This window comes from Balaenoptera ricei, chromosome 17 (assembly GCF_028023285.1).
Source record: "Balaenoptera ricei isolate mBalRic1 chromosome 17, mBalRic1.hap2, whole genome shotgun sequence".
In the NCBI taxonomy this organism is placed as follows: Eukaryota; Metazoa; Chordata; class Mammalia; order Artiodactyla; family Balaenopteridae; genus Balaenoptera; species Balaenoptera ricei.
In genome coordinates, this window is record NC_082655.1 from 33444841 (window position 1) to 33461868 (window position 17028).

Consider the following 17028-nt stretch of genomic DNA (forward strand, 5'->3'; position numbering starts at 1 on the left):
CCTACAAAAATTAAAAATAGAATTATCAGATGATCCAGCAATTCCACTTCTGGGTATATACCCAAAAGAATTGAAAGCAAGGCCTTGAGGAGATGTTTGTACACTCATGTTCATAGCAGCCTTACTCACAATAGCTAAAATGTGGACACAACTCAAGGGTCCATTAACAAATGAGTGGATAAGCAAAATGTGGTATATACATACAAGTGAATATTATTCGGCCTTAAAAAGGAAGGAAATTCTGACATAGGCTATAACATGGATGAACCTTGATGACATTATGCTAAGTGAAGTAAGCCAGTCACAAAAAGACAAATACTGTATGATTCCACTTACCTACATTAGTTACTTAGAGAAGTCAAAATCAGAGACAGAAAGTAGAATTGTGGTTTCCAAGGGCTGGGGTGGGGGGTGGAGGGTAGTTATTGTTTAATACATACAGAATTACACTTAAAAGGTAAAAGGAGTTATAGAGATGAATGATGCCTATGGTTGTACAACATTATGAGTGTGTTTAATACCACTGAACTGTACATTTTGAAATGGTTAAGATGGTAAATTTTGTTTTTGTATTTTACCACATTTAAAAAAAAAATGTTTTGTTAAAAAGAGGGACAGAACGGGGAAAAAAATCCTATTGATGAAAGGTATTATTCACCATTACAGCTTCCTCTTGATCCTGTCCTCTCCTCAAACTAAATATATTTAATCAAATCAGTGGTTCTTGGACTCTGTCTGGCTCTTGTATGGGCTACTTTTGGTGCATTCCTAGTGAACATTATCTAACTTTTAATTGGCCACTCCCCTGCTTTTTCAACATCACAATAAATTCTGTATACTATTAGGTTAATACTAGCATCACTTGGTGCCATCTTCAACTAAATAAGTGTACCCTCAATTCCAAGAACCATAATGTGCTGGCATTTTTAAAAGGCACACACAAACAACTCAGCAAATTCTCTTCTGATAAATACCTAAAAATAAATTCTGGACAAAATGTTAAGCCAGCTACCAATGCACATCCTGCCTAGCAGACACAAGTCCCTGAGGGATCACTACCTATTCACTGAAAGCCCAGTTCAGTTACTCTGTGGCTGGCTAGAGCTAATGCAGAGCTATTCTTAGAGTTGGAATTTGGTCAGCTCCCAAGTTGATTACACTCTGGTGGGTTTGCAAGAAGTCTGGATCCAGAGCCTCTTGCAACGAAGTACTCGAGGGCTGCAGACCAGAACATACCTTTCTCATCTATGACTGTTTCAGTTCAGTTCCTCCATGCAATATAAAAAGTACAACCATCAAAAGTGGAACAGACTCTAAGATACATGACTATAGCACTTAAGGACCTAATCTATGATTAGACTTAAGGAAAGTAGTATATTTTGTTACTAGAGACTACCAGTCCCCGAGACACAGATTTTAAAAATTGCTTGGAATGATGACTGAACCAAAAATTAGAAAACTGATATTAACAGAAGAATCACCAGGCCTGATGCAGCCAGTTTCATCTAGGCTCACTTGTTATACCTGACCACTTTTTAAAATTTGAAATAATACTGGAGCTTAAATCAAAGTAATTGAAATTTTAAATCTTTCTACTTCAATTGGCTTTATGATGCTGTTATTTCTTAAAAATAATAAAATAATTACCTAATTTTATGTCTTTTTTATTATTTCATCTGCTCATTTTGGGTTGAGGGCAGGGAAAATTTAGAGATAGCAGGAAATATCTCTTTCATTCAATCACTTAATTATTCATAGATTCACAAAGTTATTGAATACTCCCTACTATGTGCCAAGCCCTATGCTGCTTACTAGAGATACAGTGATAAAGAAACAGACAAGTTCTTTTCTCATGGGGCTTACAGTCTAGTGGGGGAGACAGACAAGTAAACGAACATATAAGCAAGGTAACTTAAAAAACTAAAAATAGAACTACCATACGACCCAGCAATCCCACTACTGGACATATACCCTGAGAAAACCATAATTCAAAAAGAGTCATGTACCACGATGTTCATTGCAGCTCTATTTACAATAGCCAGGACATGGAAGCAACCTAAGTGTCCGTCAACAGATGAATGGATAAAGAAGATGTGGCACATATATACAATGGAATATTACTCTGCCATAAAAAGAAACGAAATTGAGTTATTTGTAGTGAGATGGTTGGACCTAGAGTCTGTCATACAGAGTGAACTAAGTCAGAAAGAGAAAAACAAATACCCATGCTAACACATATGTATGGAATCTAAAGAAAAAAAAGAAAGGTTCTGAAGAACCTAGGGGCAGGACAGGAATAAAGACGCAGATGTAGAGAATGGACTTGAGGACACGGGGAGGGGGAAGGGTAAGCTGGGACGAAGTGAGAAAGTGGCATGGACATATATACACTACCAAATGTAAAACAGATAGCTAGTGGGAAGCAGCCACACAGCACAGGGAGATCAGCTCGCTGCTTTGTGACCACCTAGAGGGGTGGGATAGGGAGGGTGGGAGGGAGACGCAAGAGAGAAGAGATATGGGGATATATGTATATGTATAGCTGATTCACTTTGTTATAAAGAAGAAACTAACACATCATTGTAAAGCAATTATACTCCAATAAAGATGTTACAAAATAAATAAATAAATAAATAAATAAAATAAAGTAGGAAAAAAATAAAATAAACAAGGTAACTATACATGTGTGCTTTGGAGAATATTAATAGAGTGATATGATAGACAGAAAGTGGTATTGAATGGGAATAATACCCTACAAAGCATAGGTCAGAGAAGGCCTCTCCGAAGTGATGACAGGTGAACTGATACCAAAGATGAGATGAGCCTTCCATGTGAAAAGCTGGTGAAATACATTCCAGGTAGAAGAAACAACATATGTAAATGTCTATAGGTAGGAAAGAGCTTTGTGGCTTCAGGGACAGAAATGCCTGGGATAAAAAGCAATGAGGGGGAGAAGAGTAGGAGATGATGTTAAAGAGACAGAAGCCAGATCACGAATCACCTTCCCTGTATGCCCCAGAAAGAAACTGTGTGAGAAAGCACTTAAGCAGAAGAATGACAATATGGTTGCATTTTTGAAAAAGATCACCCAAGCAGATGTATGCAGACTGGGTTGGAGAAAGGAAGCAGAGACTAATTAGGAAGCTACTGCACAAGGAAGTATATCTCTGCTTATATGACGGACTAACAAGAAATTCCCTTGAGAATTCAAAAAGTTGTCCTGTACTTCACATAGCTTTGTAATTTGTAGCATGATCCAGGAACCCACAAACCCAGAAATTATCAAGAAAATTGATGCCAGGACAAAAATTTTACAGAAAAACTTGGAAGAAAAAAAAATTTTAACTGCTTGAGAGCTACATGATCAACAATGGCTACAAGGTGCCCATAGATTGAGGTCCTCTGAAATCACATTCTTCTCCAGTACACATGGAGCATTCACCAAGAAACAACACATGTTGCCTCAGTAAATCCTAAAGGATCAAAACCTCACAGAGGTGTTCTCTGACTGCAATGGCACTAAACTAGAACTCAATAAGATATCTAAAAAGTACCCAAATACTTGGAAATAAAGCAACATATTTTAAAATAACCTACAGATCAAATTAAAAAATCAATAAGGAAAGAAATTTTAATATTTTACCTGATGACAAAATGTAAGCACACCTATCAAAATGTATGTGCTAAAGCAGTTCTTAGTAAGAAATTTATAGTTTTAAATGCCTGTGTTAGAAAAGAACAGAATAAAATTAATAAGGTATGCTTTTACTTTAAAATCCTAGAAAAAGAAACAAAATAAACCCAAAGCAAGTAGAAGAAAGGAAATAATAACGATAAGAATAGAAAAGAACTGACTCAAAAGTAAACAAAACAACACAAAAAATAAATAAGTAAAACCAAAATTGATTCACCACTACATGGCTGATTGTGGAGACAGACAGAAACAGAGAGAGAGAAAGAAAACACCAATTATCACTACCAAACATGAAAAAGGGACATCTCTACAGATCATATCAACATTAATGGTTAACAAGTGGTTATAACAAACAGCTTAAAGGCAACAAATTCAACAACTTAGATAAAATGGACAAATTCCCTCAAAAACAAAACTCAACAGAAACATACAACAAGAGATAATCTGAACGGCTTTATATGTCTTTTAAAAAATCGAACACATAATTTTAGAACTTCTGCACAGAGAACTCTATACTCAGTCAGCCTCACTGGTGAATTCTATCATACGCTTAAGGAAGAAATAATACAAACTCTTTCAGAAAAATAGAGGAGAAATAAAACCATTCATTTTATGAGATCATTATAACCTTAAAACCAAAACCAGAAAAGAACAGAGAAGAACAGATGATTACACACCAATATCCTTCACGAACATAAACAGAGAAATCCTTAACAAACTACTAGCAAATAAAATCCAAATATTTTTTAAAAATATTATATCATAACCAAGTGAATTTTACCCTAAGGATGCAAAGCTGCTTATGAAAATCAAGAATTTTGATTTACCACATAACAGATTCAAGGAGAAAAATCATGTGAAGATATCAATAGATGAAGAAAAAAATCCTAAATAAAGACAAAATCAATAAGAAAAATATTTTATGATTTCTTTTCAATGTCCTCCTTGGCCTTTGTATGAATTTTATATCAGGTTAAAAACAAAAATCTGCCTTTTTATCCCCATACACCCACCCCATCTTAACCACTTCCTCATTAAGTGGCCCAAAATTCTTATAACTAACATGTCTCAGTGACTGTCCTTAGAATTGGAGCTGGCCAAAACTTAGCAAAAGACATGAAAGAGAGTTGGATGGTTTATAACCCTTAAAAGACCATGAAGTAGGAAACTGGTACATCAAGAAACCTCTAAACAAAACTGGAAAAACTCTGCACTGGAAATGGAAAACATGTTTGCACAGGTGCAGTGAGTGCAGGGGGAGAACTTGAAAGTAATTATACAATTGTAAATTTTAAAAAACAACAAAATGACAACTTATATAGATTATTCTAATTATATATGTGAATATATTTTTATTTCAGATTGTTTTGAAGGTTCTGGTTAATACAATTAAAAAAGAAATAAATGAGAAAGGAGGAGGTAAATTATTATTTTCAAGTCATATGGTTTTGTACTGTTAAAACTCAAAAGAAACAACTGAAAAACTCTAATAAACAATATAATTTAGAAAGGTGGCTATGAACATACAAAGATCAATATATTCCTATGTAAAAATAAGTTTAAAAAAAGGACTATTTCACTTACAATTCTAAAATAAACTATTGAGAAATATGCAAAATTAATATAAATAATGCTACTGAGAGATATATGGGAAGATGAATAAATCAAAAATCATATTCTAATTTTGAATATGAAGACTTAATACCATAAAAATGACAATTCTTTCCTAATTTTTCCATTATTAAATGTGGTCTCAGTAAAAAAAATACCTATATGATTTATTTAGGACTAAACAAATTAATTCTAACATATAGAAGGAAAAATAAATAACCAAGTATAGCCAAGGGCATACCTTTGCAACTTTGGGGTAGGCAAAGATACCTTAGACTGCAAAAAGCACTAACCATGAAAGAAAAGGTTAGTAAATTGGACTTCATAAAAGTTAAAATTTTCTATTCTCTGAAATAATGTCATTTGCAGCAACATGGATGGACCTAGAGATTATTATACTAAGTGAAGTAAATCAGACAGACAAAGACAAATATATCACTTATACATGAGATCTTAAAAAATGATACAAATGAATTTAATTACAAAACAGAAACGGACTCCCAGACATAGAAAACAAACTTATGGTTTCCAAAGGGAAAAGGGGGGAGGGGATAAATTAGGAGTTTGGGATTAACAGATACACACTACTATATATAAAGGAGATAAACAAGGACCTACTATATAGCACAGGGAACTATATTCAATATCTTGTAATAACCTATAATGGAAAAGAATGTGAAAAAGTATATAAAACTGAAATCACTTTGCTGTACACCTAAAACTAACACAACATTGTAAATCAACTATACTTCAATTTAAAAAAATTTTCCATTCTCAAAAATATGCCATTAAGAAATGAAAAGACAAGCCATAGACTGGTAGAAATATTCTCAATATATATATCTGATACTTGTATTCAGAACATATATAAGGAGAATGCCTGCAAAACTATAATAAATAGAAAAAATGAACTTTTCAAACAGGCAAACAGTTAAGCGGACATTTCACAAGCAAAGTAATATGAATGGCCAATAGACACTAATGATGCTCAAATCATTAGTCACTAGGGAAATGGAAATAAGACCCAAACCACTCCATACTCACTAGAATAAATTAAATGAAAAGACTGACAACACCAAATGCTGGCAAGGTTGTAGAGAAACTAGAACTTTCTTACATTGCTGATAGAAGTGTAAAATTGCACATGAACTCTGGAAAACTGTCTGTAATAAAAGTTAAACATACATCTAACTTCTTGTCCCAGCAATTCTACTTCTAGGTGTTTATCAAAGAGAAATAAAAATATAAGCCCACAAAACAACCCATAACACAAAAATTTATAGCAGCTTTATTAATTATAGCCAAAAAAGGCGGGGAGAAACAATCCACGTGTCCTCAGCAGGAGAGTGGCTAGACATATTGTGGTATATCCACATAATTCACACAATAAAACTATTGCTACAGGCAATAACATGCGTCGCTAGACTTTGAATTGAGAGAAAGAAGAGAGTACATACCATATGATTCTATTTATATTAAGTTCAGAAACAAGCAAAGCTATCTATGGTAACAGAAGTCAGAAAGGTGATTGCCTATTGGGAGAGGGGGGTGAACTTCCTAGGAGGATGGGAATAATATACATCTTGGTGAGGGCAATGGTTACAGGGGAATATACATACTTTTCGAAACTCATCAAACTGTACTTAAATCCTGTGCGTTTGATTGTAAGTTACATTTCATTTTCTTTAAAAAGAAAAAAATAATAGAGAATAGCCAAGAAATTTTTGAAAAGAAAAGAAGAGCATTATGAGGAAACTAGCTCCAGTGGAAGGGGGTTAGGGATTTGATGTAATCTGCCCCAGAGGGAAGGAGTATTTTATTACTAAATGGTTTAGAATTGCCTGAACATGGAGATAATAATAAGCAAGCCAATTATTATTAGCTTTCTTATTTTGTTTTTAATATTCTCTACAGACAACACTTCCCCCACCTCATACTGCCTGTGGCCAGGGTGGCCCACTCCCACCACTCCCTAGATGCCACTGAACAAGGGCTACAAGGTATTAGTAACACATATTGAAAAGGTACAGTCATTAAACCATGTTGTACTTGGTACTGGCTCAAGAATAGAAAAATCAATGTGCAGATTAAAGAGACTAGAAATGGACCCTAATCATATGGGAATTCCATATGTGAAAAAGGTGGCTATGTATATTAAGGGATAAAAAATGAATCACTCAATAAATAACATTATGACAAAGGGGTCACAATATGAAATAAAGTTGATCTATACCATATAACCTACACCAAAATGAATTCTGAGTAAGTTGAAGTCCTCGATATTTAAAAAAATTGAATACCTCCCCCTGACAAAAAACAAGCCATGATAGAATATGGGAGAATTTGTTTTTGGAATCTTGGCGTAGAGAAGGTTTTACTATGTGTGATATAAAATCCATATTAAAAAAAAAAAAGATAAACGACTACAAGGCAATTAAACATTCTTACATATAAACAAATAAAAGAAAAAGGAACAACTGGGATATTTGCAGCATATGTCATAAAGAATTACGTTATTTAACATAAAAAAGACTCATTCAAAAAAAAACTAATACAAATGAGCAAAGAATAGTAAAGAATAAGAAAAATGCAAACCCCTACATGATAAGGAAAAATATGAAATCAGAACTAAAGTCTCCCTCTACTAAAGGAATAGGATTTTGATTAAAGGGACTTATTAGTAAATGCCTCCTTAGTTACAAATACCCATTATCTGAACTCATTAGACTAAAATCAAATGTGTCAGTTCAAGTGGGATTTTCCTATAACCTACCTCCCATCATGGGTTTTATCTCCCTTATGTTTCCTGACACTTAGTATCAAAGAAGAAAACAGCTTTCGGAGGTATTACAGAACCTGTCTTTAATCTTTAAAAATATAAATCCCATCTCTACATTTATATATATTTTAAGTTTTTAGAAATATTTGAAACATTTTAAAAATGAATGCAGGAAGTCATAAAACACAGTTAAAATGGCTAACAGTAATGGTTCATAAATTGCACTTATTTAAGACATAAATTACTTTTGCAATGAGCTTGCTAGATAAAATTGTTTCTCAATGGTCATGAGGAAAAAAAACATGAAAATTATCATAAAATTTTTTAAAACAGAGTGGAACTGTATTTTTTCTACCTTATTCTAGCCCCTTTGTTCTTCAACCCTATATTTAAAAACATAGTGAAACATCTAGTGTTTGATAAAGCATCTTCATTCAATATGAGTACATAGTAATAATAAAGGTACTTTTGATGATTTCAAAACCCAAACACATTGCAGAGCCTTGCTCTTCTTTGAAAGCATGAACAGATAGTACAAAGAAAAGAAAGCACAAATGGCTTCTAAATATGAAAAGATGCTCAATATCACTCATAGTAAAATAAATGCAAAGTAAAATTATAATAAAATTGGTGAAGATTAAAAAGCTGGATACATTGTGTTGTCAAGGATGTGGGAACGAGCATTCTCATATGCTGTTAGTGGAAAGAGAAATTAATACAACTTTAGAGAGGGCAATTTGGAATACTGAACAAAATTTGAAACGTTCTACAATTCCACTTCAAGGAGCTTATCCTACAGGTATACTTGCATATATGCAATGTGACATGTACAAAAATATGTTTATAATAGCAAAAGATTAGCTATAATCCAGTTAAGTAAGTTGTGGCATAGCCATACAAAGTAATAATGAATTCATTTACATAAATGTGATAATTCTATATGCACCAATATAGAAAAAATCCAAGATATACAAGTAAGAGGTAAAATTAAGGTGCAGAACAGTTGTGTAAAAGCCATATGTCTATATAATATCTGTCAGAATATACAGAAGACAATGATAACTGGTTGCCTATGGGGAAAAGAACTGAGGGACTGGGAAACTGGGGAATTGAGGGCCAGGGATGGAAAAGAAACTTAGTTTTCACTATATATACTTTTGTATATTTTGAATTTTATACCATATCCCAATATTACTCACCCAAATACATAATAATTTTCTTTAAAATAAGCATAAATATTTTGTATATACTCTAACATGGCAGTGGTGAAGAACCAGAGTCTAGAGAGACATAGGAAATGGAGGATAGGATGGGACCAGAGGAAAGAATTAAGGGACTGAAAGTGCCATTCAGGTGGAGGGGCATTTGAGAGCAGAGACTGCTAAAAAGGAAGATGAAAATGGAGAAGATCATGAAAATAAGAAATGAGTTTATTCTGCCAGGGAAGTGGACTCACAAGCAGCTCCATACTAAGAAGAACTAGCCCATAGCAAGTTTTCTCCTGGTTCTGTCCTGGTCAGATGAATTAAATCAAAGCCTTGGAGAAACCAAGCAGAGCCAATAGGGGAAGAATACCTCCAGGACCTGGTAGATCACCATTGGACCCAATGACTAAGAATATCACAGGACAATCACCAAGCCAATACCATATATTTGTTCTATTTCACCTTTTCTGTTAAAATATAATAAATCCTCCTATTTATTTTTGGGACATGATGGTGGGTTTTAATTTCCTTTTTGCACTTAGGAAAGAGGGTCCTCAGAGTCTTGGGGAAGAAAATAATGATCAAACACAATAACCCTACGAGTTAGGCACTGTTAACTGTTAAATTACCTCCATTTTAGAGATGAGGAAAAATGAGGTTTAAAGTGATAAAGTGATTGGCCCAAATACTATAGTTAGCAAAGTGATAGAACCTGGTTTTAAACTCAGAATTCTGAGACTAGAGTCTGTGTTCTTAACTATGTTGCATCGCACCTCAGCCCCTATTAGGCCTTCTCCTACAGCTCACTGTTAGATGAAAATTGTCATGAGAATTAAATGAATTCATACATGTTAAAAAGTTTACTATAGTACTCTTTACACATAATGATTGTCTAATAAATGTTAGCTGTCATTATTAATAAACATCTCTTGCTTGGTTTTGTAAAAGCTCTTCAAACTCACTATCTCCATAATTAAACTCACTGTGCCTTCCCTCCCTGCCCCAAAGTATGCCCTCCATCCTTTATATACTTACTGGCTTCAGCACAAATATCCTCATTCAATGCAAAAAAACTGGTTGTCATCCTGGCTCTGTATTCAACCACCAATTCTCAGTTTTAACTCTCAGCTCTAAAATCCATCACATCATACAGCCACTGGCACTCTTCTATTTCGGGAGCTCAAAAACTCTCATTCACAGCACTTAGTAGTGATGGGACTCCCACAAAGGATAAAGAAATAGGTCTCATTTTCAGTTATAGATTGGATGGAATGGTATACATGATTGGAATAACATGATCAGAGAAAAAGTTATCCAAGAGATGGAAAAGTAGCACAATACATAATCAAAACATATGATCTACCCCTTCTCTCGAGAAGTTATCTATGCTGCAATTGTAAATATACTTTGTAGTCTTCCAACATCCTCTGAACTCTATCAGAGCCAAACTGAGTGTCACTTTAGATCAGTTCTTATTAGTAACATCAACTTCTATAAGACTTCAGCATGTTATCTGTACCAGTATTTTCACTTGTCATATGTTTTTCATAATTTTCTTGTGGCATATTTTATTTCACAGGATTTTCACAGTGTAAGTTTTTAATCCCTTTTTATAAGAGACTTAGATTTTCAAAGTTCACTTACACATGTAAGAATTCTGGTCTTTGTCAGGCTAACAGTAAAAGAGGCAGAATAGTAGTAGTAGTATTTAAACCTGTAATTTTATTATAAGAGTTGGCCCTGACAGAGCTATTATATTCAATTTCTAGAACAATTTTATTAAGGTCATATACATGTTATATTGTAATTAAATAGAAATGCAGAAGCAAATAAATTAATCTACCACTGTTAAGGCAATATTTACTGGAATGCAGCTCCCTAGCTATTGCCCAATAAGATACTGGTATCTTAGAACTAATAACTTGTAAAAAGAGAAAGAGGAATTATTTAAGATCCTCATTAAAATGGTCTCTATATAAACAGATAATATTGTCTCTAGACAGTGAAATGAGCACCATTTTGTTCCCAAAACTATAATTTCACTATATGCTCTTACTAGACATGAGTAGATCAGTATTTATTTAAAGATGAACAGTTAGGTATATGTCCTAACTTATGGAAAATAATTCACCGTGAAAGTTTATTTCCACACATCCTAAAAAATCTGAGAAACATCTAAATTATATATATATTTTTAAATTCAACCCCCTTTACTTTGATTCTATATATGAAATAGAATAAATTCATATTAATGAAATATTCAATATCTAAGACCAAAATATTCATACTAATTTACTGTTTGCAACCTGAGGTAAGTTCTGTGTAACATATGAGCAGATGTGTTAACTGATCCTGCTTCTTCAAACATTTATAGAGGCAAAAGTAGATAGATCTGGGCAATGATCAACATGTACTTCTTTATTCTACTTCTGTATTTCTGAAGAACAACCCTAAATGTTCATATGGTTTCCCTGTTGTATACTGCATCTCCAGTAATGTTTCCTTAGAAATGCTTTTGGCTATAAGAAACAGAAAATCTGACTATTGATGGCAGAAACAAATTGGGGATGGGAATTTTTCTCACATTCGGGAAAAGTGTCTGATGGTGTTGGATCAGTCGCTCAAGAATGTCATAACTAATGACTCAAATACTCTTGGCTTTTCCCTCATCTTCACAAGATGCTGGTGAAGCTCAGAACACCACTTTTTCATTAAAAAGTAGCACCATCTATATCTTTATTTTTTTCATGACTTCCTAGAAGCCCTCATAAATTTTCTTACAACTCATTTGCTAGAACTATGTCACATAGCCATTCCCAGTTGCAAGGAAAACTAATCGATTTTGTATTTTTCAAGTCCCACTATTGGGGATTTCAAGAGAGAAGGAAATTGAAAACGTCTGTTAGGATAGTGATTGAACAGGGTCTATAACAGTCTGCTTTCAACTACTCACAATTTCCATACATATAGTTTACATGTAACACATTCCCCCCCTCCCTAAGGGAGATAATTCCCAACTCTCATTTAGTTATAAAACCTAGCTCTGAATCTAAGATCTGTGAAGAAGAACAAATCTTTCCATCACAGTCTAGTGCAGATTATTATAAACAACTGATATTATAAATCACTGTATACAATGAAAGACAAGTTATCTGTTCTCAACACACCCAATACAACATGATATAACTGCAACGAAAACTCTCATTCAAAAACAGGAAGAATGAAAAATATACCGTGGCCAATTGTCCATAGCAAACAGCAATCCCTACACAAACAACACCTAAATTTCTTTGGTTATTCTATCTGGCAGGTCCTGATTTAGCAATCTAGGAGGTTCTCCCTTCCTTGACTGTTGTCATTCAGATTCCCTTGTTCTGCCCTTTGAAAGGATGTCCCTTGTCCATTACCCTCCTTGACTATATATGAGGTTGGCATTGACAGTGTACCCTTCTCGTGTTCTGCCCAGTTTTATCTCCACTGATAGCGTACACATCATACTGCTACTATGTGTGCAGGGAATTGCCTTAGAGATTGAATCGTCATACAATGTCTGCTATCCGGACTTGGGCTTTCTTTAGCCACTAGCCACTTATGACAATTTAAATTTGATTAAAATTAAATTGAAAGTTCAATTCCTCAGTCACACTGGCCACATTTCAAGTGTTCAATAGCTGCATGTGACTAGAGCCTACAGTATTATGGTGAAGATATAAAACATCTTCATCATTGGTGACCAGTGCTACAGAAAGAGTATCATTGAAAGGCCTGTTAAATTTTAACCGCAGTGTTCCAAATCCACATAAAATTAGTATTATCTGTTAGTCAATCCATGGCTTAAAATATAGACTGTTACATTATGAAATTGTGTCAGTACATGGAAGTCATTTCTATAGCTTAGCTATCACTGTATGTCTCATTGCTGGGATAGGTGTCAGAATTCATTGTGAAAACTACAGACAATAATCAAACCATTATATATCCTGTGTTAACTCTGGACACAAAAGTCGCACCAAAGATTTTAAAAGGCTTTGAATTGCCTAAATTGTACTACTTGAGAGTCAGCTAATAAAGTTGACTGGTAGAAAGCTGGCAGGTCTTCTAGAGGACCTGCTCTGGGTTGAGATGATGCACAGTATCTTTTCTTCTGCTCAGAGAGTTCATTCTAAACTCATGTCAGTATTTGCCAATGTCTACCTTATCTCCAACCTAGTAACTGAAGACTGAAGAGAATGAAAAGGCTCCAATTGACAAAAAAGAAGGCACTGTTTAGAAGACCTCAGCTAAAGGATGTTCTCTTTGGGTTTTATGCCAGTTTGAATTTGGAAAGTTTGAAAAGACCTCAAGTTTTAGTCTGATTCATCATAAAGAATCAGAATAGAAAGATGTTATCTTTGTTCGCAAGAAGTCACCAGGCTCCAGAGCAGATCCAAATTCAAATCAGACTTCTAAAGGCAGACATTAGCAAATTATTATAATCTAGTGTATTGTCAAATTTTATATTCCTATATTTAAATTTTAATTATATCTAATATTCAACATGAGGATATAAGATTTTACCAATCTTTTTACCATTTTTACCATTTTACCAATCTCTAAAACATATTGTTAAGAAAAATTAAGATATACTAAATACTTAAATCAACTATAAATATAAACTTCAGAAAACCCATGTTCAATGTTATTGTGACTCATTACAAAAATTGAATCTTTATACTAACTCAGAACCTTATTTTAAAAACTCTGACCAGTACAACGATTAGTTTAGGGAACATAATAAGATTAAAGGAATTCTTATCACAATGAGGAATGTTATAAGATCTCTTTTTAAAAAACGTTAAATTTTAAAAAGGCAAGCCTCTTTAAGAATCAAGTAAAATAATCAAAATTTCATCTATAATAAAATGTGTTTTTCAGTAAATTCAGATAGCATGCTTAAAATATATCTTAATGTTTAGCAATTGTCATGCACTACAACTGTAACAAAACACTTAAAAGTATATATAAATTAAATGTAACTACAAAATTAAAATTAGTAATAATAACAATAAGAAAAAAAATAATATCAGACAGAAAAAAGACTCTAACCACTTTGTCCTCCTGGTGTGAATATCCACGAAAGCAAGTTAGAAAGGACAGAAAAGACAAAACAAAAAAGAAATAATTAATCCCATTCTTAAAACGAGTAAGACTTTTTAAGAGTGCATTTCATAGTGAAATTAAACTTCTGAAAAAGTCTAAATTACATTTTGACTGAAATATAAACATTATAAGAGGAAAATTTTTCCATACATTTCAAGCAAGAACATGCTATATACTAGAATATATTAAGATATATAAATGGAATAATTTCTATAAAAGCAAGTAAATACCCAAACATCAGAAAAAGGAGAATGCTCTTTTGACAAATAAAATCCTAATTAAACACTCAATTAACTCAAAGAAAGAAACTGAAAAACGTTAAGGAATAAAGCTTTTATGTACAAAGACAATAAAACACAGTATCACTGTTTATCTTTAATTTCATCATATACTATCAAAAGCAGACAAAATGTAATTCTATATGAATTATGCACATTGCTTCTAAAAGTTTTTTTGTCCCATTAATTTAAGTCTTCTAAACTTTATAACTTAAAAGAATAAATAAGTAGAAACGGTCATTAAAAATAAAATATTATTGATTACAATTGGTAATTTGGGGTCATAGTTCCCCAACATCATAAATGTAGAAAATAAAATACATAAGATACATGACTTCTGAGAAAAGAATCTAAAAAATAATGAATATATGTATATGTATAACTGAATCACTTTGCTGTACACCTGAAACTAACACAACATTGTAAATCAACTATACTCCAATTAAAAAAAAAAAGACATGGTACATACATACAATGGAATACTACTCAGCCATAAAAAGGCATGAAATAATGCCATTTGCAGCAACATGGATGGACCTAGAGATTATCACACTAAGTGAAGTAAGCCAGAAAGAGAAGGATATATATATACCATATGATATCACTTATATGTGGAATCTAAAATATGACAGCAATGAACTTATCTATGAAACAGAAACAGACTCATAGACATAGAGAACAGACTGTGGTTGCCAAGGGAGAGGTGAGGTGAAGGAGGGATGGAGTGAGAGTTTGGTATTAGCAGATGAAAACTATTATATATAGAATGGATAAACAACAAGGTCCTACTGTATAGCACAAGGGACTATATTCAGTATCCTGTATAAACTATAATGGAAAAGAATATTAAATAAATAAATAAATAAGATACATGATTTGGTCAAGAGAACGTATTTAAATATGGTAAAGTTTTAAAATGTGGCATTCCTCTTTATTTAAATATAAAATAATGATAATAATAGTAAAATTAATAATGTAATAATAATGACCTGATATATTATAAGAACTTATATAAATTACAAGTTAAAATCATGTGTTTTGAGGTATCACTGTTTGTCTGAAACATTTCTAGCTGTATATCTTATGCAATTTTCTTAAGCTTTCTAGGCCTTTACTTCCTTATCTGCAAAACAGGAAATTAATAATTACTTTATATGGTTTTCTCAGAGTTAAACAACATGAAAAGCTCTCAATACAGTGTCTGACACACAGTTCTATATCTGATATTCTAACTGATTAAAACATAGGATATTGTGTAGAAGGGATAGGATTGCATCCTTTACAATACTGTGTTCTTGACTGATTCATTTGTTACAAAAGATCATATAAAAGCTATTGTACACAGTCAAGGAAAATTATTGCTAACCATTTAGTCCAACAAAAATCATTTATGGAGCACTCATATATATGTATCAGGCACTACACTAGATTTATGAAACATTAAAAAATGAGTAAGACAGTTTCTGCCATCAAGGAATTAAATGTATTGAGAGGGAAATGAACAAATTACTGTGGAACAGACAGATGTCTGAAAGCAAGGGAATAACAAAGCACTGTGGAAACACAAATGATTGAGGAGATAGCAAGACTTGGAAAAAGAAATAAGAGAAAGTTTCTGAGATGTAAGCAGGCCTTTAAAGTAATAAAGAGAATGTCGGCAAGACTAGTGAGGGGAACATTTTATGCAAAGAACATGGAATATGCAAGAAGCACAGAAGCACAAACATGCTTGGCATATTTGGACACAAGTAGCTGGAAATGACTAAATTATAAATGACATGTTTGAACTAAAGTCTCCATGGTTGACTATATTAATATCTGGCAAAAGCTTAGAAGCACAGTACTTGTACAAAATAACTCACATTGCAGAAATTTTTTAAAAAAGAAAGAAAAAAATGAAGTCATATCTAACGAATTTGCTAATAGTTAATCCCTCTTAACAGATAATACAGGTCCAATTTTAGTTATACACATGAAAAACTTAGCTATAATATACACATGAATATTACTCTGCCATTATATCTTTACTATCTTTCAATAAGGATAAAAAATAAATACAAAATCTACCATATGATTTATAAATAAGGCATAACATTATTTGCTACTACTTATAAAGTGTTTACTTTGCTAAAATGTGCAGACAGACTGGAAGAAGATAAGTCTGGAAGCAGAGAGACCAGTTAGGAAGTTGTTAAAATATTTGGGGTAAGAAACAAATGTGATAGTGGTATAAACTATAGTAGTAGCAAGAGGAAAGGAGAGAAGTAAACTGATTTAGGAGATACTGAGAAGTAAGGCCCCTTATGACTTGATTGAGGAAGA

General features: G+C 33.0%; 1 protein-coding gene across 22 annotated transcripts in view; it reads right to left on the minus strand.

The window, feature by feature from the left end:
• RIMS2 (regulating synaptic membrane exocytosis 2) overlaps positions 1–17028 on the minus strand; it is a 597264-nt gene that overhangs the window by 424965 nt on the left and 155271 nt on the right. For 10 of the 22 annotated variants that reach the window (XM_059902169.1, XM_059902178.1, XM_059902164.1 and 7 more), the window contains one exon: positions 14375–14386. The exons of the other annotated variants lie outside the window; for them this stretch is intronic. In XM_059902169.1, coding sequence (XP_059758152.1) covers positions 14375–14386 — 12 coding nt within the window. The remainder of the gene's footprint in view (positions 1–14374; positions 14387–17028) is intronic. 22 annotated transcript variants of the gene reach the window in all.